Source organism: Podarcis cretensis (assembly GCF_951804945.1).
Source record: "Podarcis cretensis genome assembly, chromosome: 2".
Classification (NCBI taxonomy): domain Eukaryota; kingdom Metazoa; phylum Chordata; class Lepidosauria; order Squamata; family Lacertidae; genus Podarcis; species Podarcis cretensis.
Genome location: NC_137171.1, coordinates 84,697,708 through 84,721,658, shown reverse-complemented (window position 1 = coordinate 84,721,658; position 23,951 = coordinate 84,697,708). Strand labels below are relative to the sequence as shown.

At 45.0% G+C, this 23,951-nt stretch overlaps 2 protein-coding genes across 5 annotated transcripts in view; one reads left to right on the top strand and one right to left on the bottom strand.

The window, feature by feature from the left end:
- ABHD6 (abhydrolase domain containing 6, acylglycerol lipase) overlaps nucleotides 1–1,341 on the bottom strand; it is a 41,304-nt gene extending 39,963 nt beyond the window's left edge. Inside the window, exon 1 of one of the 2 annotated variants that reach the window (XM_079967031.1) lies at nucleotides 1,155–1,341. The gene's annotated coding sequence lies outside the window, so the exon portion shown is untranslated. The other variant, XM_079967028.1, reaches the window with a different exon arrangement.
- Nucleotides 1,342–1,684: 343 nt separating this feature from the next.
- On the top strand, nucleotides 1,685–23,652 carry DNASE1L3 (deoxyribonuclease 1L3). Of its 3 annotated transcripts, XM_079967035.1 has the most exons (10): nucleotides 1,685–2,408; nucleotides 4,101–4,246; nucleotides 5,782–5,870; nucleotides 10,394–10,482; nucleotides 12,440–12,523; nucleotides 13,744–13,856; nucleotides 15,798–15,910; nucleotides 16,625–16,782; nucleotides 21,088–21,184; nucleotides 23,346–23,652. In XM_079967035.1, the coding sequence occupies exons 4-10, from the start codon at nucleotides 10,415–10,417 to the stop codon at nucleotides 23,454–23,456; spliced, it is 744 nt and encodes a 247-aa protein (XP_079823161.1). In that variant the 5' UTR covers nucleotides 1,685–2,408; nucleotides 4,101–4,246; nucleotides 5,782–5,870; nucleotides 10,394–10,414; the 3' UTR covers nucleotides 23,457–23,652. The 3 variants fall into 3 exon arrangements, with proteins under 3 accessions (XP_079823161.1, XP_079823162.1, XP_079823160.1); XM_079967036.1 differs by lacking the exon at nucleotides 1,685–2,408 and having other exon boundaries at nucleotides 3,965–4,246; XM_079967034.1 differs by lacking the exons at nucleotides 1,685–2,408; nucleotides 4,101–4,246 and adding an exon at nucleotides 5,096–5,522.
- The last annotated feature ends 299 nt before the right edge of the window (nucleotides 23,653–23,951 follow it).

Sequence of the window (23,951 nt, the reverse complement as noted above, 5' to 3'; positions counted from 1 at the left end):
GGTTTCAGATGTCCATGTATTATGTTTATTTTAAATGTATATTATCCTTTTCTACAACAAAATAGTGCTTCTTTCCAAAGAAATGTATTGAGCACTAGAGCAGTGGAAGTTACCATTTTATTCCCAAATATGTGATTGTGCTATAATAAGAAGAAGAAGAAGAAAAAGAATTTATTATTTATGCCCCAGCCACTCTGGGCGGCTTCCAAAAAAATATTAAAATGCAGTAATATATCAAACATTAAAAGCTTCCCTAAACAAATTTGCTATAATTTGAGGGCATTTAAACTGCAAAAGTGCAGGCGCCTGCAGTGTTTCTTTCTGATCAGGGTTAGCAAACTGCTTTTTGTTCATTTGTTGCCCTAACGTAGCAGGAATGTAAAACGATTGTAAAGCATGAAATGACTGCAGGGAGACCAGCAAGGAAGAGTTATGTGAAGTGAGTGTCTCACAACTGAAGTAATACACATTGCAATCTAAACAGAGTGCAGAGGATAAGACCATTAAGTCCATGCCCTAAAATTACTTCGTCACCCACACTGCTGCTTGTTTCCCCTCAAATCCAGCTATGTTAACTAGCCTTGGTATTTTGTCCTATCCCCTTATTTGCAGCTGTTTTGGTGCAATCAGAGGCTCCAGATGTCACAGTTAACAATGAGACAAGCAAGGATGCAGCTAGGCAGCTCTGCCTGGATTCAAGTAGCCTCTAATAAGATATACGGTATCTGTTTCCACAGCCTTTTTTCAAAGCAATTCTATGCTAGCTTTCAGACCTCTTGCTAGCCACATTGCATATTCCCATTTGCACCTCACACTGCCATACTGATCACTGCTGCTTGGCTGCAGGGGGATAAACCAGCTCCCTGTGCCAGAGTGAAAGAGTATGGCTGTGATCCAAAGCCACTTTACCCGAAAGTAAGCCCGAGTGAATTCAGTAGGACTTACCTCTGAGTAGACATTCTTAGGACTGCTGTAACAAACTTTTTGCTGCCAAATCCAGCGTTCTCCTAGGAACCTTCACTTGTGTTGAGGCCCAAAAAATATTCAGTTCCCCTCTAACTGGACTATGGAATCCATGCCATTGATCTAAACTGTGTTGCACAATTGGATCCTGAAGTTTAGAAAACAAACACAAAACCATGCTTTTCACTCACTTGAGTGCAAATTACCCTGCCTGTGCTGCCTGATAATCCTGGGGTTTTCTAAAAGACTCAGATGACTCAAGTAAGCAATTATAAACCCTGCCACCTGCTGGACACAATTCCTTAGCTCAAAGGCCATGTTGCCAGCTGCAGTTACAACCCTGTGTGCGTGTTTGCACTGTAAAACAACACCTAGCACTTTGACAACCTGGGATGTTCTGGCATACCTGCCAACACTTCACATTAACCCAGGAAAGTAAATATGAGTTGAGCTAATGACCTCAAAACACTCCTGCTCTATTTCATTGACATTTCACACATTTTGATCCAGGATGGGAATTTCAAATTAATTTTAATTAGGTCATCATGTGATAATTAAGTAGTTACACCTATTGCTGAAATTGTAATAAGGAGCATAAAAGGGCACACGTGACTGTGGCCAGGTTTTCATGTGTGCGTTTGCAAACACCCTGTCATTATTGGATGATGCACCTTCAGATGGTAAGAACATGGTATTTATCATGTCCTAGAAAACTTGACTTCTTATTAGTCCCAGATTTCAGAAGAGGGTTGCTAACTGATTGTCTGCCATGTGGTCCAAATCAGCAAACAAGGCAGGGATGTGGTTGGACTCCATAATCTCAGACGGATGTTTTATGGTGGATGTATCCTGCAATAAAGTCATGGCACAATTAGAGTGCATTCGAGGTGGATTTCCCCACGCTGCCACATATTGCTGCCGGAGGAGCTACAGCATGAAAAAAGGACAAAAAAGAAATCAGAACATTGATATTTCAGCAGGATATGCACTGATTGGAAACGAAGCAGTGTGATCACTCCAAAACTTTTGCAAAGTGGAATTTCATGTGACCACACCAATAGCATCATGAGCACAATCACAATGGATGCACAACAGAAAGGACACATGGAAGGGTTCTGGCTTTGGCCATGCTGGCTGGGTGTCATAGGCCAGGAGTCAGCTTCACCTGCTGAGCAGCAGCCTGAAGGAGCAGAAGGCAAAGTGACACCTGATGATGATCAGCCTTCTTGCTCCTGATGAGAACCAGCTGGCTCCAGCTTTCTTAAGCTGGGTTTCCAGCCTCAGTCAGTTGCTGGAAACATGTGTCGTTCCTGGCCAGACCTTGCTGCTTCTTGCTTCCCGTGCCCTTGGATCCTCGGCTTTCTTGACTCCAGGGTTGTCTGACTATGTGAACTGAGATACTCCGGACCTTAGGACTGGACTGAACCTGGAGACTCTACCTCCAGGCAAGTACCCAACCCCCACCCCGAGACTCAGCTGGTTGGCTGGCTTCTCCCTCCACTGAGCTCCACCATGGCTGGCAGCACAGGACTACGACACTGGAGACTGATGGTTCAATGACATTGTGGTGGAACTGCGTGTTCTCCATTATTGATCTAAGGGTGCAATAATGTTATTGCTTCCAGACTTTGGGCAGCAAACATTATTAGCTTGAATCCAACCTTGATTGCCCCTTGTAAATTAGGACTGTAAGTATAGATTCAGCCAACCCCAAGCTGTTCCATAGGTTCCTTAGACTCCCATTCCCTAGGCCAGCTCATCTTCAGAGTGGACTTTGATGATGGTGGTGGTTTTTTTCCCTCCTGCAAAGTTGGTACCAGGATAGTTCTATGCTTAGGATGCATTCATCTGCCCCGGCTGCAACAAAACATTTCTCTCCCATATTGTTATCTACAGCCACAGCAGCTGCTGTAACTGTCCACCGGTCTGACATTACCTCACCTCATCCTTTTTCTCCCAAGACAGATGGATGGCAACAACAATATAATTTTTTTGGGGGGTGTCCCTAACAATTTGTTTTATTTCTGTTAATAGTAATAATAAATGCATATGCCACTTAATACCAAAATAAGCTTTTAAATAGTTTCCAAGCATAAAAACCAATTACAGTAACGTTAAACTATAAAAACCCATAATTAAAAGATGTAATCAAACAGTCCCATTAAAACACAAGTACTGTAATTAAAACAGGCCAGGAGATCAATTGTGACTACAAAAGCCTACACACACACGCTAGGGACAAGGGAATTTTGCTTGAATCCACTTATTGACAATGCAACCAGTCTCATAAAGTGCCAGGCACTGAGCAAAAGGAATAAGCCCAGTAAGCATTGCACTGGTTTATTGAGCCAAGAACAATGCTCTGTTACGCCTGCCAACTTCTGATGCATTGATATGTCATTATTATTATTATTTATGTTAGCAACTAAATAAAAAATAGTAGTAAAACAATCATTAGTATCCAAGGCCGAGATACAAATTAAAAATATCCATTGGAATGCATCATATTTTATATTCCAGTCTCCTCCCCGCACACACCAAATTTCCATTTAAAGTTCGTGTCGCTCTGCCTTCATATTTCTCCCAGGCTGAAGTACCACTTGTTATGTTTTGTGCTTTCCTTTTGTCACGTATGCTCCCATCTCCCTCTATTTGTCTAGTTCTGGAACACTCACATCTGTGCTTTCATTGTTGCTTGTGCCTTAACCCCAGAGCTATTTTGGAAGACTAAGATTTGCCACCTAAATGGAACTGATGAAAACCTGCCAGAGCCGCTGCTCATTTGCATTTGCAGTGTACGGCAAAATATAGAACTGGAGCTGGGGTGCCAGTTCAGAATTCACCAAATGGGCATTTTCTTGAACGTCCCCCATTCCCCCACCCCCTGAGCAGCCTATCTCCAGAAGATCCCTACCCCCTTCCTGTTTAGCTGTTGCTAGAGAAGCAATCTGCGCCACATTTCTCTTATCTTTCCCCCCAGACTTCCTCTCTGCCTTGGAAAGGATCATCAGAATAATTGCCAGGTGGCTAGAGAACTAGCAGCTGTTGCCCTTGGAAATTCCCTGTTGACTTCCCACTTCTGCTCTGAGTTTCCCTCATGTGGCTTTGGGCTTCTCTACTTTTTCTTTCCTTCTCAGGATTTCTGTTTCGGGGACAAACACTCACAGAAGAAGGGCCCTGCTGGATTAGGCCCGAAGCCTATTTATCTCATCAGTCCCAGGTAGCATATTCAGGAATTGGCACGAATGATGGGAGTTGTAGTTCATCATCTGGAGGTCTACAGGTTTGCCACCCCTTCTTTACCATTTCCCCTTTGGGGGTCTATAGATCTAGCCATGCGTGTGGAAGGGACACAGACACTTGCCCTAGCTCACAAACCTCTTGCATGTCATTCTGGAGGGTGTTTCATGCAGGGGTATAGCTAGGGACTGGCTAGGTTGGCTCCCACCCAAGGGTGCGTGCAAGAATTGTGACTCTCCACTCTTGCTAGGAGTCCACCCACCCATCTACATGCTCTCCGGGCCACTCCTCCTTTGCTCTGGGCAGCGGGGCAAGGCACACAGGCTTCTCTGGGCACTTGGCAGATGAGGTTGCTGGCATGGACCATCACAGCAGTACTGTGGGGGCTCCTCCCCAGTTGGCCAGTGGCACTATTAGAAGAGTGAAATTTTGAGTTTCTGCTCCATGGTCTCTCCTGGCTTCAGAGCTGCCAATACATCTCCTTGCCAAGGGTACAAAGAAGCCTAAGCACGCCTCTGGTTTCATGCTAGGAATTTCCCATAGTCCTCTCTGGAGGTCCTCTTAAGAGTGGGAGTAGTGGTGTTACCAAGTTTGTATCACTGCTCCGCCCCATTGCCTTGATTGTTCACTCCCTCTCCTCTGCTAATCCAGGCAAAAAGGGTTACGGGAGGGAGATGGAGACAAAGGGAATCAGTAGTAGTATTTTATTTATTAATTATCATTAATTTATTGGATTTGAATTTATTTGAATTTATTTATTGAATTTATATACCACCCTATGTCTGGGGTGTCAGGGCGGTTCACAGAATAAAACCAAGATATAAAACCACAAAATACCTAATAAAAAGAAAAACCCATTTCTTCTCTTCTTGCTGACTGGATAGTAGAGGAGACCTGGATCCCTTTTAAAGCATTAGATTAGGTACAGTTGTGTACCGTCTCATAGGGGACACTTTTATAGAGACGTGGATTGCTCCAAAATCTTAGTTGGGGTGCACATTCCCACTCCCTTATCTGCAATCATCATCTGGGGGGGTCATTATGTGTTTAAGAGCGTTGTGGCAAACCAACAGTTTTGATAGCAGAGAATTGTTGTGGACCTGAAAGCAGACACACACACACACACACACAAAATGGGTGGATCAGCATTTCTTATGAGGTGCAAGAGCACATCAACCAGTTCCTTATTAAGTCTTCTTATCAAACTTTGCTGTGAACGTTTCCGTAAATAAGGAACTCAGAACAAACTTCAGTTTTGTATTCTCCCATGAGGTTCAAGAATAAACCTAGTCAATTGTGGAAGTTGGCTCTAAATTCAGGTAATCCCCTATGGCAAAAAGTTGAGTTCCTCAGCAACAGATGTTAGTCCCCAAAATAGAGAAGTCAATGGCCTGTGGAAGAAGCCAATGACATGCACCTTAATTTGCATAGCAATCATGAAATATAACAGCTAAATTCCACTGGTTTTTGCAGACCAAGTGCTGAGTGAGAGAAGGACACCTCCCTGCGTTTTCTTTTGGCCCAGGTTTGAAAAGATGTCACGTGTTTCTCTGTTTCTGCTTTTCTCTTTTCACGCAGCTCTGAGCCTTAAAATCTGCTCTTTCAACGTGAGGTCATTTGGAGAAGCCAAGCGAACAAGACCAGAAATCTTGGATGTCATTGTAGAGGTATGTTGTTCGCTCTTCGGGATTAAATAAATACTCAGCTGAACGGAGGGACATTTTATCTAGCTCATCTTTCAGGGTATTTTATCTTCACACAGCCAAGTCCTGCTAATGAATGGCTGAGCATTAATAAATCTGCTGTGTTCCTAACAGCGGAAGAATCAATTTGCAGACCTGAAGCCATATGTTCAGCGAGATTTATTTACACATTAAATCTAGCAGAAATACAATGCTGAATGCTGTTGCAGATAAACATGAGGGATTATGGGAACATTTTGATGGGCAAGAAAAATTGTCCCCTTCTCATCTATAGTCTCATCAGACGTTGCTTCGTTACTAGCATGCTTAATTTGTTTAATCACCACTATGAAGTACTCTGGTCTTGTTAAGGAGAAATTACAATCACAAAATAAGTTGGACCCTTGCAGACAAAAGTGATTGTATTATAAACACCTTCCGAGTGATTTAAGCACTTTGGTGCCATTCAAAAACCTGTGCATCAGATGCTTGTAAACAAGAACAATCCATCACCTTTGCATTGCAATGAGCTCCGCTTGAAGCCATTTAGTGCTTCTAAAGTGTACAAGAAGACGCACAAATGCAACTGCTGTTCTGAATCCTTCCTCTCCCAGCAAATTATGAACTTCAGATCTTTTGTTTGACAGTGACAAAATGAGGGCACATGCAGCGTTTCGTGACATGACTATTTCTGTATCTGCTTGCAGACTCATTTCTGTAATTTTATTTTATTTTTAAAAAGTGGCCCAAAATGCTAATTTGGCTGAGTGGCTTTAAACCAGTGATTCAGCACACAATGCATGAATGCTAAATTCAAGTCAGCAATTCAGATGCCTCTATGGATCTTCTGCCACCATTAGAGCTATAAAGGTAAAGGTAAAGGGGACCCCTGACCATTAGGTCCAGTCATGACCGAATCTGGGGTTGCGGCGCTCATCTCGCTTTATTGGCCAAGGGAGCTGGTGTACAGCTTCCGGGTCATGTGGCCAGCATGACTAAGCTGCTTCTGGCGAACCAGAGCAGCGCATGGAAACGCCGTTTACCTTCCCGCCGGTGCGGTACCTATTTATCTACTTGCACTTTGACATGCTTTCGAACTGCTAGGTTGTCAGGAGCAGGGACCGAGCAATGGGAGCTCACCCTGTCACGGGGATTCGAACTGCCAACCTTCTGATTGGCAAGTCCTAGGCTCTGTGGTTTAACCCACAGCGCCACCCGCGTCCCATTAGAGCTATAGTTTGTCCTTTAAACATAGGAACATAGAAAGCTGCCGTATACTGAGACAGGTAATTGGTCCAGCCAGTTTAGTTTTGTCTGACTGACAAAGGATCTCCAGGATTTTAGAGAGGAATCCCACCCCCACCCCACCCCCAGCCCTACTTGGAGATGCTGGGGGTTGATCTGGAAACTTTCCACAGTCCTCTGTCATGGACCATCAACCTTCCCCAAATGAAGCCTGCCAATAGCTTCATACTGGAACATGCACAAGTTTACTCAGAGTAGACCCATTGAAGTTAATGAACATGTCTAAGATAGGTTGATTGATTCCAGGGCTTGCTTTTAAGCTAAATGCATTATTCTTCCCTAATTCTATATTTAATGTTTCCCCTCCCTCCAAAGAGCTCAGGACAACATGGGCAGAGGTGTCTCTCTCCTCATCCTCTACATTATCTTTGTCATTGTTTCAGCTTTATGTGTACTTTCTATGTCTATTCAGGAGTTCCACTGAGTTCAATGGGGCTTATTCCCCAGGTACAAGGGCATTGGGATTTATTTTATTCACATCCTGTCTTTTCATTGGAGGGGGGAGGGGGGAATCACAAGGTGGCTTGCAATCACACAAGAGGACAATAAAATTATATTAAAGACAACATGACGTCCTTGCAAAATGCATATTGATAAAGCAGCAGAAACACAGCATATAGCACAACATCAAAACAGCAGTAGAGGAACATAGCAAGAAAAGATTGAGCTAGCCGTAAAGCAATTTTTATCCCCATACCAATTCTTTGAATATGTTAGGCTGAGAGATAGTGACTGTCCGAAGTTCAGCCAGTATGTTTTACAGTGGTACCTCGGGTTAAGAAATTAATTCGTTCTGGAGGTCTGTTCTTAACCTGAAACTGTTCTAAACCTGAAGCACAACTTTAACTAATGGGGCCTCCTGCTGCCGCTGCGCCGCCAGAGCACGATTTCTGTTCTCATCCTGAAGCAAAGTTCTTAACCCGAGATACTATTTCTGGGTTAGCGGAGTCTGTAACCTGAAGCGTATGTAACCCGAGGTACCACTGTATTGTGGAGCAGCATATTAAACTGGGACTCCCCCACTCCACTCCAGTCTAAATCCAGCACACTAGCCACCATGTGCTGTTTTAATGTGATAACCAGCCAAAGAAAGGGTGTTTTCAAATGTTTCAAAGAAGCAGTCTGGTTGCACCTGACATGGTAGACTTCATTCTCCAAATATTTTGCCAAAAGACTCCATCTCACCTTGGTTGTTTCTGCAAGAAATAGAGAAGGTTTGGGCACCTCAGCTGAGTCCCTGTATAGCTGAACTCTCCCCATAAGAAACCCATCTCAGGTTATTGCCACCTCATTTAGTGTTGGGGCATTTTGTCGATATCATCTTGTGTTTATATTTTTGAGGTGGGGTGTTGTTTTTTAAAAGCTTTTATTGTGTAAGCCACCTTGAAGTTCTGCTTCGAAGAGCAGCCTATAAATTGTTTGAATAAATGAATGAAATTATGACAATGTTTTTATAATAATAATAATTTATTATTTGTACCCCGCCCATCTGGCTGGGTTTCCCCAGCCACTCTGGGCGGCTTCCACATTAGATGTTCTTAATGTTTTGAATTATTTTAATAGGTCCTTATTCATTTTTAATTGCATTGTTTTGCCAGGGGCTTCTTTGGTTGTCACCCAGAGCTCATTTGGGAGGGATGTGAGATAGAAATTTAATAGTTGATGTAATATAATATAAATCATAATTGTATTCTTTTATTGGTTTGCTGCTAATGAATGCAGAGTACAGAGGCATGAACCTGTCTGTGTACCGTAAGACACTTTAGAATTTTCACTTAAGCAATCCTTTCAATCTCTTGGAACATCATCCCATTTCTTAAAGGATAGTCTCACAGTATTTATATAGTCTTCAACCCATTATTTTCCATGGCTTCACAACAGATGTGAATACCAGCAAATCAAATACTGCCTCAGCCACTAGCTTTGAGATATCTGGAATTCTAGAATACACAATACATTAATTGGCTTTGCCTCTCTCTAAATCCCTTCATCTATCAAGAACAGTGGCCTGCAGATGGGCTATACACTTTCTAAACTTTTTTTCCACGTACCACATAACTATTCCCACATTTATCCATTTATCCACCTTTTTAAAGAAGAGTTGGGGGAGATTTGCACAAAAGGTGGCGCTGTGGGTTAAAGCCTCAGCGCCTAGGACTTGCCGATCGAAAGGTCGGCGGTTCGAATCCCTGCGGCGGGGTGCGCTCCCGCTGCTCGGTCCCAGCGCCTGCCAACCTAGCAGTTCGAAAGCACCTCCGGGTGCAAGTAGATAAATAGGGACCGCTTACCAGCGGGAAGGTAAACGGCGTTTCCGTGTGCGGCTCTGGCTCGCCAGAGCAGCGATGTCACGCTGGCCACGTGACCCGGAAGTGTCTCCGGACAGCGCTGGCCCCTGGCCTCTTAAGTGAGATGGGCGCACAACCCCAGAGTCTGTCAAGACTGGCCCGTACGGGCAGGGGTACCTTTACCTTTAGCTTTACTCTGGAAAATATGGGACACTGGTGGCGCTGTGGGTTAAACCACAGAGCCTAGGACTTGCCAATCAGAAGCTCAGCAGTTCGAATCCCCGCATCGGGGTGAGCTCCTGTTGCTCGGTCCCTGCTCCTGCCAACCTAGCAGTTTGAAAGCACGTCAAAGCGCAAGTAGATAAATAGGTACTGCTCCAGTGGGAAGGTAAACGGCGTTTCCGTGCACTGCTCTGGTTCGCCAGAAGCGGCTTAGTCATGCTGGCCACAGAAGTTGTACGCTGGCTCCCTCGGCCAATAAAGCGAGATGAGCGCCGCAACCCCAGAGTCGGTCATGACTGGACCTAATGGTCAGGGGTCCCTTTACCTTTACCTTTACTCTGGAAAATGGGGGAGCATGCGAAATCACTGAGGGATCAGCTAATCAGTGTCATGCAGAGTTTGTTTCAAACTTGCAGAAACAGTCTTTTTCATGCTATGGATTTGGAAAAGGATAGATGTGTTTGGACTGAACTTAGTGAGAGTGCTTCCAGAATATTGCTGGTACTCTCAGAATTTTGTTTGTCTTCCCTCTAACTCGGGAGCTCTCTAGTACAGGCGCTGAAAGACCAGGAATTTTTTTGAAGCCCATTTCTGATAGGTGAAATGTTCAGGAGGCATGCAAAGCCTGTTCATTCTGGGAATTCCAAGTGTGTCAAATAAAGCATTCTTAAGAATGTTCTTTCTTTCCTCCTGCAGGTTATTTCTCAGTGTGACATCATGCTACTGATGGAAATAAAGGACAACAGCAACAGGCTATGCCCCTTCCTCTTAGAGAAATTGAATGGGTGAGATGTGAATGTCAAATTTATTAAAACATGCAGGGTCAGATCAAGGTTTTTTTGGAGTTGGGGTCTTGGGCAAAAAGCTTTCAGGGGGCCCACTTCTCAGCTGGCCCACCTCCTTGCTACTGCCATCGCTGTTCATTAGGGCCAGGTGGCCCATGAGACAGGATGAGGCAGCCTCCTTTGGTGGTAGAATGCTACAAGGCAGCACCCCCAGAGACTCCCCACCCCACCACCCCCACTAATGGTGGAGAAGCAGTGGTAGTTTCTGGTGAGATGTCACGAGATCTCTTCAGAATCCACCGCAGCTTCATGGGCACTGCTGCATGACCCAAGTAAGGGAGACTGGCAGTGGTGGCATCAGTTTCCTGTTGCACCTCAGGTGACTAAACAGGATGTGCCGCTCAGTGGAGGACCTACAATTTTAGGGCCCTGAAGCTTGAACTGTCATGGAAGGCCCCTTTGCAACCAGCAACTAGGTCTGGATAACCATTGTTATCTTCTTCAATAGGATTGCTCCACGACAGATCGCCACACCTGTGCTACTGACTCTCAAACTTTGTTGAAGTGTATATACAAAAAAAAAAAGTTAACCAATTTGAGCTGTGTGACTCAAATTGCGTCTACTATACCCAACATCTTTAAGCAATGTGGACTGAAGTAGCTCTCGGGCCCCTCCAGGATCAGAGGCCCTGAAGCTTAAGCCTCATTAGTTTCATAGTAGATCCATCCCTGGTGCTGCCCCTGCTGTTCATTCATTTGCTCAGAAGGAGAGGTCAAGGAAAGTGAAGGTTGCTGCTCCCCCTCCTTGCCCTTGTCATAGTTTGTGCACTTGGAGAGACTGAGCATGCAGGACCATAACACAGTGGTAGAGCACCTGCTTTTCATGCAGAAGGTCCCAGGTTCAATCCTTGACATCACTAATTGTGTTTTATGATTTTCCTGATATTGTAAGTGAGTTGGAACTGGTCTGTGACCATAATAATAAAATTCATTCGTACACCAGTTAGGGCTGGAGATCTTCTTCTTCTTTAGCAATCACTCGTAGCCAAGTAAGATTGTCTTCCATAAACATGGTTTTAACAGTGCATCCTTAAGTGACTGTGGAGGCCAATTCTGGACCTACATGTCCTTCCATAGTGGGGACATAGGTTTCTGGGCTGGAGTTGCTCATGGTGAGGGTTTGCCAAGCATTCCTTCCTCTTAGCGTGTTTCTCTCTTTTGCCCTGAGTTCAAGCGTCTTCAAAGTCCATGATACCTTTGGTTGGGAATATTCCCTGCTATAAACCCCTGAGAACCACTGCTGGCCAATGAGGACAACACTGATCTCACTGAAAGGCAGCTTTCAATGTTTCTAAGCAGCAAAAGCTAGGAGTAGGAAGAGAAGGGCCAGTAGGCCCCTTCTGGGATGTAGGCCTCAGGAGGTGACCAACTATGGCAGAGGAGAGGAGAATCAATGCTGAAGGAGGCCTCCCCTTTTCAAGCATGCCGTGGTGGGTGCCTGCAATATGGTGGATTAATTCCATAACTCACACTTCAGGCCCCCTCATGACACATTGTTTGGGAAATCACTGCACTAGCCCTCTCGAGCGCATTTCTTTCTCTGCCAGAGATGGGGAACCTGTGGGTCTTCTTAGACAACTCCCATCATCCCTGACCATTGGCTGGGGCTGATGGAAGATAGAGTCCAACAACATCTGGAGGACCACTGGTCCCCCTTCCCTACGGTATGATATTCCCCCCAGAAACATTATCCACGCTGCAGACCATCCCACCTAGCAGAGCAGGAGAACCTTGGGATGGACTGTGTCAGGGCAGAAACGGGATTTTGCTCAGATAGTTAAGCAGTGAGCTTCTCCGCAAGCCAAAGCCAGAAACATTGACTATTGTTTGTGTTTCACAATGGTGTGTGTGTTTCCTGTGTATTCTTTCAAATATATCAAAAATCATTTTTCTCCAGTCACTCGCAAGAAAAGTACAGTTATGTGGTCAGCAATCGGTTAGGAAGAAGGACCTATAAGGAGCAATATGCTTTTTTCTACAGGTAAGTGCATTTCGAAACTTTCTGCATGTGGCATTCTTTGGAAACTGCAAGAAAATAAACTGGTGTATTAGCCTTCAATTCCCAGTTTAGATTGTATATCTCTTGGGGAAAGGGACCTGTCTTTTGTATACATATTAAACTCTGTACTCTCTGATGATACTGGGTAATAAATAAGAATAAAAGACTCCTCTGGGGCATCTAGATTTTCTTGGCAGACTTGGGAGTGGTTATACGAGCTGTAATACCGGGGGACTCTCCAGACAGCCTTTTTATTGCATATTCATGATGATTTGTGCTCACAATGCTATCAGCGCATTCACACATGACTTGAAAGCATTGGATTTTGCAGGAGACTCCCACACTGAAACCAGCAAAACAACCCTTCCTTCCCCTTGGGAAAATGCCTATAGAGCACGCTGGAAGTGATGGCCTTATTGCCCATTGACCATGGTGGCCCATTGGTCAAACAAGGATTTCTTCCAGTGCTACTCACTGTACAGAAGCAGTATTCATATTTCTTTCAGATATATGGATGTTATTGGATCCAAAGACTAGTATCTCCCATTTGCCTTTTTTAATGAATAAGCAAAAAACTAACTTGCAAAACTACTTTAAGTATCCTCACCAAGGGTAGCCTCCAGACGTTGGACTTCAGCTCCCATCAGCTCCCAGGCAGCATGGTCAGTGGTCAGCAACGATGGGAGTCGTCATACAACATCTTGAGGACACCACATTGGCTAACCATGATCTGCACTAACATCCCCTTGTTTCATCACTTTTTGTTTTATATTGCCCTCTCACAGCATCTCACTGGCTTCATGGCATCCAAGCATTAAGCTCTGAACATTTCTCATATATACATGCTTCCGTCTTTTAGGACTGTGGTGGGTTGATGTTTCTGTAAAAACAAAACAAAAAACAACCACCACCACCACATAACTCTGAACACATGATTTTCTGTTCCTGAAATGCATTTTCACCCCACTTATACAGCAGAACATGAAAGGATTTCATAGCTTCAGGTAGTTGTATTACTGAGCCAGAAAATTTGAGATTATGAAAACTAGCTTGCTTTTTTTGCGGCATTTTCATTGTTGATTGTAGTCTTATTAGCTACCTTGTGGTTCTTGGGACAGAAAGTCAGCCTATACATTTTTTTAAAAAGGTCTAAACTATTTGATAGAGCTGATATTCTGTCTGTATGTTAATTCACACTTCAGATCAAAAATGGTGTCAGTGAAGCAAATCTATCAGTATCCCGATCTGCAGCCTGATGACGAAGATGCACTTTCCAGGGAGCCTTATGTTGTCTGGTTCTCTTCTCCAAAAACTGGTGAGACATTGCTGAGCAAGCACTATCCTCCTTCTGCGTGTTTCATAACCCACAAGCAGAGATACAGGAAAAGGATGAGCACTAGAGAAGCCCCAGATCTTTATTTTAGACTCCACTGATGAGCTCCAAATGGCAAGCCTTAATGTAGGGCCTGCTGTCTAGGCAGCTTATGGGGCCAAGCCTGCTTAGCTTCAGGAGTGGAAATGCATGCTTAGCTTCAGGAGTGGAAATGGGATTCTGTGAGCCACAGAGCACTCTTCAATCCCAATTTGGCTGAGGTTACTCTGCAGCTTCTTTAACTTCATGATTAATCCACCCTTGATTGCAGCCTTTTGTAGAACCACAAGCATAATCCAGAACTCGCCGCACGTTGACTTATTTGTGCCAAATTTAATTAAGGTCCTAAACATTAAATAAGTCAAGACTGTAAAACTCCAAGCACTTTGCAATGAGATCTGTTGACTTCAACATTTTCCAGCACTGCATAGCAGCTAGGCTTCTAAGCGTCATTAATGTCCTAGAGCTAGATAGCTGCACATAGAAAACATCTGAAGATAGGGTAGTAAGTAGCAAGAGGAATGCAGTGTGGCACATGATTAAAATGGTTGAATTCTAATTCTCATTAGTATGTTGAGGCTTAAAGGTCCATACAATAATGTGCAGGGCTGGGTCTACAAATTTTGCTGGAGGGGGCAAAAGTCTGCACTGCTACCACCCCTTCTCTTGCAGCTTCATGTAGTCTCCACCGCCATCACTGAGAGGACGACGGAGGCACAGGCTTCCTTCTCTCGATGGCACCGGCAGGGAACAGGACACAATGAGAGAAAATCTTTTCCCCCTTTATATCCCATGCAGGCTTCCGTCTCTCGGTGGTGGTAGTGATGGCAGTGGGACAACAAGGAAGGGGGAAAAGCGTTTTTCCCTGTTGTCTCCCACTAAGAGAATAAAGCCTGCCGGTTCATGTCCTGTCCCACAGCCACGTCTCACCTTCCTCTTCCTGGGGCAGGCAAAGAGATGGGCCCTTCTAATCAGCAGCAGCCTGCCAGACCATAAGGAGTCGCCAAACATGTACCGAAGCCATTGTGTATCCCTGTCCTCTTTCTCCCGTGCCGCAGGGCAGGATGCTGTTTTGCCGCTACCCCAACCTGCTGCCCAGGGCATGTGCTCCCTTCCCCTCCCCTTGATCCAGGCCTGGGAATATGCATATTTTGCAATGCTAACATGTCAACATCAAGATGTCCTTTTTCATCCTAGTTTTCAAATTGGATATAAGGATAGGATTCCCAACACACATTCTTGAATGGAAAAAAGACCATATGCTGGTGAGAGCAGTTCCAATGCAGATGCTAAGTGGTCCTTGGGTCTGAGCACTTAGCTGTATGGAAGGCCACCTGAAAGCATCTGTAACCCACTCAGATCTTTAAAGGAAGTGCAGAGTCCAAAACTGTGTAAATACTCCCTTTTACTCTGCACCCAGTGCACTCCCATCACTGGTTTGGGAAGTAGGGTACACAATGTGTTAGCCAGACCAAGAGGAAGGAAGGAAGGAAGGAAGGAAGGAGCTATTCAAGAGGTGTAGATCTGTATGTACAAAGTGTAGCATGAGAATTGATGCTAAGCAGAATCGGAGACAAAATGGGCCTGCTAAGATCTGGAAACCAATCTGGGCCCTAACAATCAAACTTCTTATATAATTACAAAACTTTAATGTACTTGATACTGGAAGAAAGATGGACAATGGGCGTTGTTTTGTAGACAAAGACTATTATGTTTTGGTAGGCTCAGGTGCCACATGAGCTTAACTCAAGACCCTCCAATATCCATGACCTGTAAAAGGCAATATACCTAATAAACATCTTAGATCTGTCAGTTTTTCTAACCATGATGGGAGTGAGTTTTGGAAATGCTGGTCATCTTATTTTTCAATGTTTGCTTCTTAAGTGGTCAGGGAATTTGTGATAATCCCTCTGCACACAACACCTGAAATGGCTGTTCGGGAAATTGATGAACTCTATGACGTGTACTTAGATGTAAGACAACGCTTGAAGTCTGAGGTCAGTCGCTGTTTCCTTGGTGCATTTGTGCTAAAGTTGTGCTGAATATCAGCCCACCCCACCCCTGTGAACATCAGAACTTAGAAAGCTGCCTTCTACTGAGTCAGACCAATGGTCCATCTAGTTCAGCATTCTCTGTGTTGACTGGCAGGAGCTGTCCAGGATTTCAGATGGGGGTCTCTCTCAGAGACCTAGAGACCAGGGATTGTGATCTTCCACTTGCTAAGCAGAGGCCTTACCACTGAGCTACTGCCCTTCTCCTAAAGCTCCTAGTCAAAGTGTGGCTTGGTTGTTCTGAGCAGCCCAGCCATGTTGCTGGAGACAGGATTACTACTGCCTGTCATCCGTACTAATGAATGAAGTCATTTCAGAATTTTATCTCCCTCTTCCTCATAATCACACACCATTAACTTCCTCTCCTTTTTCATTTCTCTGATACTCCCCATAGATCTCTTTGCACCTGAAGATCTATTGAGATAATTCTCATATGCGGTTGGCACACCCAGGGAAATTCATCAGTGACTCTGTGAGCCAGTCTGATCTGGGTGCACCTGCTGCCATGATAGGGCGCCTTTGCTAAGAAGCTCAAAATAGATCACTTTACTTTTCCAATAATAACAAGTGGTGGGGAGGTTGTCATACCTTTTTGCCCTGCTTTCTGCAATCCTGTCTCTTCAAATTTGTCTTTTCACAATCTCCTGCCCCACCTTGTAGAACTTCATCTTCATGGGAGACTTCAACGCTGGCTGTGGCTATGTTGCGAAGAAACACTGGAAGAATATCAGACTGAGAAATCACACTGAATTTGTTTGGCTGATTGATGACAAAACTGACACGACGGTGAAAGCCAGCACCCGCTGCCCCTATGACAGGTAACAGCTGGTTTTAGAGCTGACTTGTGAACCCTCCCATTTAGAGCCTCTGCTAAGCTACCTATTAACTGCAGTGTTGAAAGAACTCTGCTGGTTACCTTAACAAAATGCATGTTGATTTACAACAGGTCGTTAATATTGTGAGGGGGGAAATGCGCACCTGGGCTATCTATGCATGGATAAATTATTGCATATTTGGTCTCTTACCTGTGTGACATCACATCCAGCTATTAATCAATGGATAACCAATCTGTGACAAGTGCAAGAAATGGGCCTAGGCTGTTGGAGACTGTGGCTTTCCTGAACTGGAGCTGATTGGCCAATCTAGCTTCCACTGCTCCATTATTTCATAAGAACATACACTGGAACGTAAGAGTCCTGCCAAAAACCTATCAGAGTCCAGCATCTTATTCTCTAAGCAGCCAACCAGATGCCTAAGGGAAACTCACAAGCAGGGCCTCACCACAACAGCGCTCTCCCCACTTACAATTCCTGGCAGCAGGTATTCAGAGACATACTGCCGCCAGCAGTGAAGGGTGGAACATAGTCATCATGGCCATTCATTTGTCTAATCCTTTTTTAAAAGCCACACGTGGTGTCTATTTTGGAAGTGAAATCCATTGTTTGTGACAGTGTGTGAAGACATTCTTTCTGTTCCTTGGCTCAGAAGAATAAAGCTATACCAATGCTATCTCAAACCCTCGGTGAGTTAGGGACTTCCCCTGCATGTGAAGACAGGCTCTGGCAGATTGAGCAGACGAGACCAATAGTGGGTCCAGTGTGGTGTAGTGGTTAAGAGTGGTGGACTTGTAATCTGGTGAACCGAGTTGGATTCCCCGCTCCTCCACATGCAGCTGCTGGGTGACCTTGGGCTAGTCACACTTCTTTGAAGTCTCTCAGCCCCACTCACCTCACAGAGTGTTTGTTGTGAGGGAGTAAGGGAAAGGAGAATGTTAGCCGCTTTGAGACTCCTTCGGGTAGTGATAAAGCGGGGTATCAAATCCAAACTCTTCTTCTTCTTCTTCTTCTTCTTCTTCTTCTTCTTCTTCTTCAAGAAGGTGGTTTCTGCATATACTGTAGAGGGAAGTGAGGGGCAGATGGGGCTCGTCAACCTGGGAAGGTAGCTCATCTAGGAGGAGGAAAACTCTGTTAAACCTCTGCTGCCTTGCAGGACATCTTTGGGGGAGGGGTAAACCCTACACAAATCCAGAGAGGAGGCCCCAAGGTGGTTGGATGGTGTCTTCTTTTAGTAGCTCCTGCAACCAAGCTGATGCCCAAAGTATTGCTCTACTTCCCTTTGGACCACATCACCGAGGCTCAGGTGGGGGTCTTGTCGCCTGGGCAGCCCAGACCTCCATACATACTGCCCAGGTTTATGCCTCAGGAGGTCACTTCGGTGCTGCTAACACCCCGAGACTGACTTCACCCCGAGAAGCACACTCCATTGTCTCTCAAGACAGGCAGATGCCAACAATTACCAAGGCACAATGGGCTTTATGGAGAAGTTTTTCTTCCTCCCTCACAACACTAGAATTCATGGAGCTCCAATGGAGCTGAATATTGGAAGATTTGGGACAGATAAAAGAAGGTACTGCTTCACACAGCTCATAGGCTATGGCACTCGCTCCCATAAGAGGCAATGATTGCCACCAACTTGGATGGCTTTAAGAGGATTGGACAAATTCATGGGGAATAAGCCTATCCATGGCTGCTAGTCAGGATGACTATGCTCTGCCTCCAGTTGGAGACAGCAGTGCTTCTAATTGCCAGTTGCTGGAAACTGCAGGAGGGGAGAGCACTCTTGGGCTTGCAGATTTCCCACAGGTATCTAGGTGGTTACTGTGAGAACATGATGCTGGGCTAAAAGGGTCATTCACCTGATCCTGCGCTCTCTTCTTATGTTCTTATATGTACTACTGTGTGAACTTGAATGCCACCGCCTCATACTTCATACCTGCCTTGTTGCACACGTTTTGTTTAATTTGTTGTATTCCTTCCAGAAGCACCTTAAAGACCAACTAAGTTAGTTCTTGGTATGAGCTTTCGTGTGCATGCACACTTCTTCAGATACACTGAAACAGAAGTCACCAGACCCTTCTATATAGTGAGAAGGTGGGGAGGGGTAATACTCAGAAGGGTGGTGGGATTGGGTGATTGGCAGATAGCTGTGATGAGCCTGTTGACGACTCTTAACGACTGCAATAGGTCTTACAGGAAAAAGCAAGGGGTGAGAAGGTGAAAAATGGCTTTGTCATGTATAATGAGATAAGAATCCAATGTCTTTGTTCAGACCAGGTCTCTCCATGGTTTTAAGTTTGATAATAAGTTGCAATTCAGCAGCTTCTCTTTCCAGTCTATTTCTGAAATTCCTTTGTAATAGAACAGCTACTTTGAGATCTTGTATAGAATGTCCTGGGAGATTGAAGTGTTCTCCTACTGGTTTCTCTGTCTTGTGGTTCCTGATGTCAGATTTATGTCCGTTTATTCTTTGGCGTAATTTATTATTCTTTGGCGTAATTCTATTTCTATTTCTGGGAACCATGGAGAGACCTGGTCTGAACAAAGACATTGGATTCTTATCTCATTATACATGACAAAGCCATTTTTCACCTTCTCACCCCTTGCTTTTTCCTGTAAGACCTATTGCAGTCGTTAAGAGTCGTCAACAGGCTCATCACAGCTATCTGCCAATCACCCAATCCCACCACCCTTCTGAGTAATACCCCTCCCCACCTTCTCACTATATAGAAGGGTCTGGTGACTTCTGTTTCAGTGTATCTGAAGAAGTGTGCATGCACACGAAAGCTCATACCAAGAACTAACTTAGTTGGTCTTTAAGGTGCTACTAGAAGGAATTTTTTAATTTTGTTTTGACTATGGCAGACCAACACGGCTACCTATCTGTTGTTGTATTCCATCATTCTTGCACTTCCTACTGCGCTATGCAAGAAGAAAAGAATGAGAACAACTGAAACCATTCTAAAATATTTAAAAGTCTACAAAAGAATCAAAATGTTGCATCAGTGATCCGGGGATGCAGGGAAGCAGGTTAGCCACCACTGTGATCCCCCCCACTGAGAGGCAGTAAGGACAAGGTAATTGCAGCTTTTGCAACACAACCATTCCTGGGTTGCACATTGTCTTCCTCCCTGTGCAAGCCCTTTGGCTGATTTCCAGACAGAAAACTTTTGACCTCCATGAAGTCTGCCAGGATAATCACCTGAACATACTGATGCTCACGATGAGCTCATTCCCTGCTGTTGGCACAGCACTTTCCCTCCCTCTGCCCACGCTCTTACCCTTGGCAAGATCACCTCCCTCCCTTGTTCCCGAAACAGCTGGCAAGCAAGCACTGTTTAAGGAGTGTACTTCTGAGTCACAATCCAGCCTCCTTTCCCAGCAGTGTGCATCAGGTAGTGTCAGGATGATTAGTGTTGTCTGAACATAGTCCTGTGAGGACGGGCAGTTTGGGAGAAAGAGAGAAATCGCTTGGGGAAGCTCTTCTCCGGTTGTTTTTTTGCACAAAGCACTGCACAGGCAAATGTGTCAGGTGGGTATCCCTGTGGCAGCCTACCTGCAGTGGAATGAACTTCACCCAGCTGAGAGCAAACGTTCAGTCCCTGAAGATCTCCAGAGGACTTCGCATTGCAGAATTAGATGGAGAAAAAGGCTGGTACCATTGGGTTAGTAACTGCGTTCCTAAGCAGTGGCGAATTGGCAAGAGTCCCAAGGCCAAGACAGAGAGGCTGGAGGGGGGCCTTTTTGCTCCCCCTCCCCAGGCCTGAGGTTCCCCATCCATGATCTGAGATATGCAGCTGGCTAACCTTCATGCTTCTCAGAATTTTGACTTACCAGGTAAGGCCTGACACCAGAACAAGAATATCAGAAGCAGTCCTAATAACAAGCACTAAAGCTTACCTGTATCTGTACAGCTCAGCCAGAAATACTTGAGAACCCACTACGTTTGGGATAATTTTAATTGGTTATTCTTTTGTTTTTCCTAGCTTTATGACTAATGGAAACTGATGCACTATTGAGGCACTTAAATTGCCATTTTCCATCGTCCTCTACCACCCACGGAAAGATGAAATAGCAACTAAGAGACAAGCTATTTGTGGATCAGCTTAATTGCTGGAGTTTGCAGGCAACTCGCCTTGCCTTGCCTCTGGGTCGCTTCTGAATTCATCTTTGTGCTATCAAAACCCACCATGCTCCCTGCTCACCTTTTCTTTCTGACAGAAGCATATGTATTCTCCTCCTGCACAGCAGGCTAACACCCAGTGGTCTTGTTTTCGCCTCTTACAGGATTGTGCTCCGTGGGGAGAAACTCATAAATGCTGTTGTACCAGACTCAGCCGGCATCTTTGATTTTCAGAGGGCCTTTTCGATGACTGAAGGACAGGTTTGTGTAAGACAGGAATAGTACACAAGCGGAGTGTTTTTGCGTTCTCGTCCTGCATCCGCCGGGGCTTGAGTCCACAGCTGCGCTGCGTCAAAACTGGGGAAGCAGACCAGTGAGAGAGGCAGGCAGCCAGTCGAGGGGAAACAAGCAGGTAGAGCAGAGCAGCAGGAAGAACCATGAGCTGAGAAATACAGGGAATCACATAACAGAATTCCAGGCCCATCTGCACAGATAGACAGGTGTGTGCCATGTGTACAGCCAACATACTTCCATCACTTTATCCCCCACTGTGTTTGTCTACGCAAATCAGAGACCTGTGTGGATCATGCTGCGTAAACAGTTGGGGTAACACAACTCCAACAACTGAGGAGCCAAGAACATGATTTATGTAGTACCTGCAGCTGCATCAGTGGCTGATAACAAAATACGCCACTTTAGAGCTGTACTTTGGCAGTCTTTAGATTAATGGCCTGCCAGTGTTTGAAAAAGAAAAGGTTCTGACCTCCTTTTTTACTCCTTTACCTAATCCTCAGACCTTAGTTGGCACAAAAGAGTCTTTGAGAAAGAGTATTCTTGCAGAGTATTGCTGCTTTTATTCTTAAAAAGTCGTCTTCTCCAACCACAGTCGAGATCGACAGCTTTTTACACACACCAAATGCAACCAGCTTTCTACCATCCAACCAACCCACACCCAACACTAACATTGACCACTCTGTATATACAGGTACAATTAGGTGAAAGGTTGCATGAGTCTTTGTAGGCCGCTGACTCATGCTGACTTAGTCCTTTTAGCATTAAAGAAACAGCGGCCAATTTTTAGCCGTGACATGGCCCACGTGCTCTGTCAGCAAGTCCTGCCACTGATAGGGCACTCCAACTAGCCCCTGCCCCCTAGTGTCCCTGGGAGGAGATAGAGCTCAGTGGTATAGCATCTGCTATGCATGCAGAGGGGCCCAGTATCGTATAATTATAGAATCACAGAACTATAGAATTGGAAAAAGCCCTGAGGATCATCTAGTCCAACCCCCTGCAATGCAGCTGTCCTATACGGGCATCAAACTTGCAACCTTGGCATTATCGGCACCATGCTTTAACCAACTGAGCTGTCCAAGAAGGACTAGGGGGGACTCTTATCCTGAACCTGGAGAGCCACTGCCAGTCAGTGGGGACAATGCTGATTTACAAAGACCAGTGGTCTGATCCTATGTTCCTGTGCACACATAGCAGGAGTGTCTGCAGGGAGGGAGACTTTGTGCAGGCTGCTACACACGCAATGGAGCCCATATGCATCTAGAATCCTGATTGTGCAGGGCACAGTGGCGTAGTGTGGGTGGAGCCATGGGGCACTTACCCTGGGTGCAAAATTCTTAGGGGCACAAAATTTCAAAAGGAAATAAAAATATTAATAAAAAATAAATAGTGGACCCTCCTGCTAACACAGAATATCTGTTCATGTTCATGTGGATGGGCTGTTCAATGTTCATGTGGATGGGCTGCGGAGAGGATTTGAGCTATGGCTGGTTGCTAGGGCGCCTTCTGCTTTAGAAACATGACCACTCTCCCTTGGCCATGGCTGCCACTTGGGTTGGCTGCCAAGCTATTGCCCCTTCACTCCAGCCTATTGGCAGGCAGTGCCAAGGATACTTGCCTTGCCCCAGACACTGGCAACCCATGCTATGCCACTGGAAGGATGTACAGATGGCAAGCATGGGTGTAGGGTGTGATGTCATGGTCAGGACTACTCAGCACAGCCTTCTCACATATTGGCAGAATGCACAAGAAGTTTCCCCGAAGAAGGCTAATGTGACATGGGGAAACTCACACTAACACAGTGCATAGTGCTGCAGTATTCACAATCTATTCCCTGTGCTGTAATGTAGTAGAGCTCTCAGGTTGGTTGCATATTCCATATGTGTGCTTGTCGGACAGATGCATCCATAGCCTTCCTGAGCAATTTGGCTTTGGATGTTTGAAAGCATAGCAGCCAGATTTATTGGTGGCCTCCCTGGAATAAGGGCTATGCATCTCACTTAGGGGCTATCTTTGTGTGGCTTCATATAGCAACAAATAGCAATAACTCAACATAGTATGGCTTTTAAATATTTGTATGCAAGGGACAGGGTGTCCAGTTAATCCACCTATTGTGTCCCTTACTCTACAGGCTTTAGCAGTGAGCGATCACTTTCCAGTAGAGTTCCAGCTGAGAGCCAGCAGACATTCCCCAAGACGAGCAAGAGCAAGCAATCGTAGGTGCCCCTTGCAACAGGGCTAGACAAGAGGCTGCTGTTCTTCAAAGAGAGAAGAAATTGGATGTATATTCACAAGAAAAGAGTGGGTTTAGTTTTTGAACTTTTCCTTGATGTATGTCGGCCTCCCATATGGCCTATTTCACCAAAAATATGCAAACCGAAACTATTTTTATTGTTAAAAGCATTCAAGGTTAAATAAAATAAATGAGCTAAAATTAACTTTGCCGTAACCTGAAAGACAAACGCAGTGAGGCAATCTGAATGCCTTAGCAATGTCTTCAGCAGGGGTTGTTTGGTGAAACAATTTGTTCAGAGTTGTTCAGCATCTCTGCCTGTTCCCAACTTCGGTCTTCTGACCAAAGATATTTTACAATCAAGAACTCAGAAAGAAGCTACAGAAACACACTTTTTGCCATTGACTGACTCCAATCTTGTAGGTGGGTGCATGCACACGGGCGCGCGAACACACACACACACACGTCACATTACTTCTTTGAAGTTAGAGAAATGTGAAATTG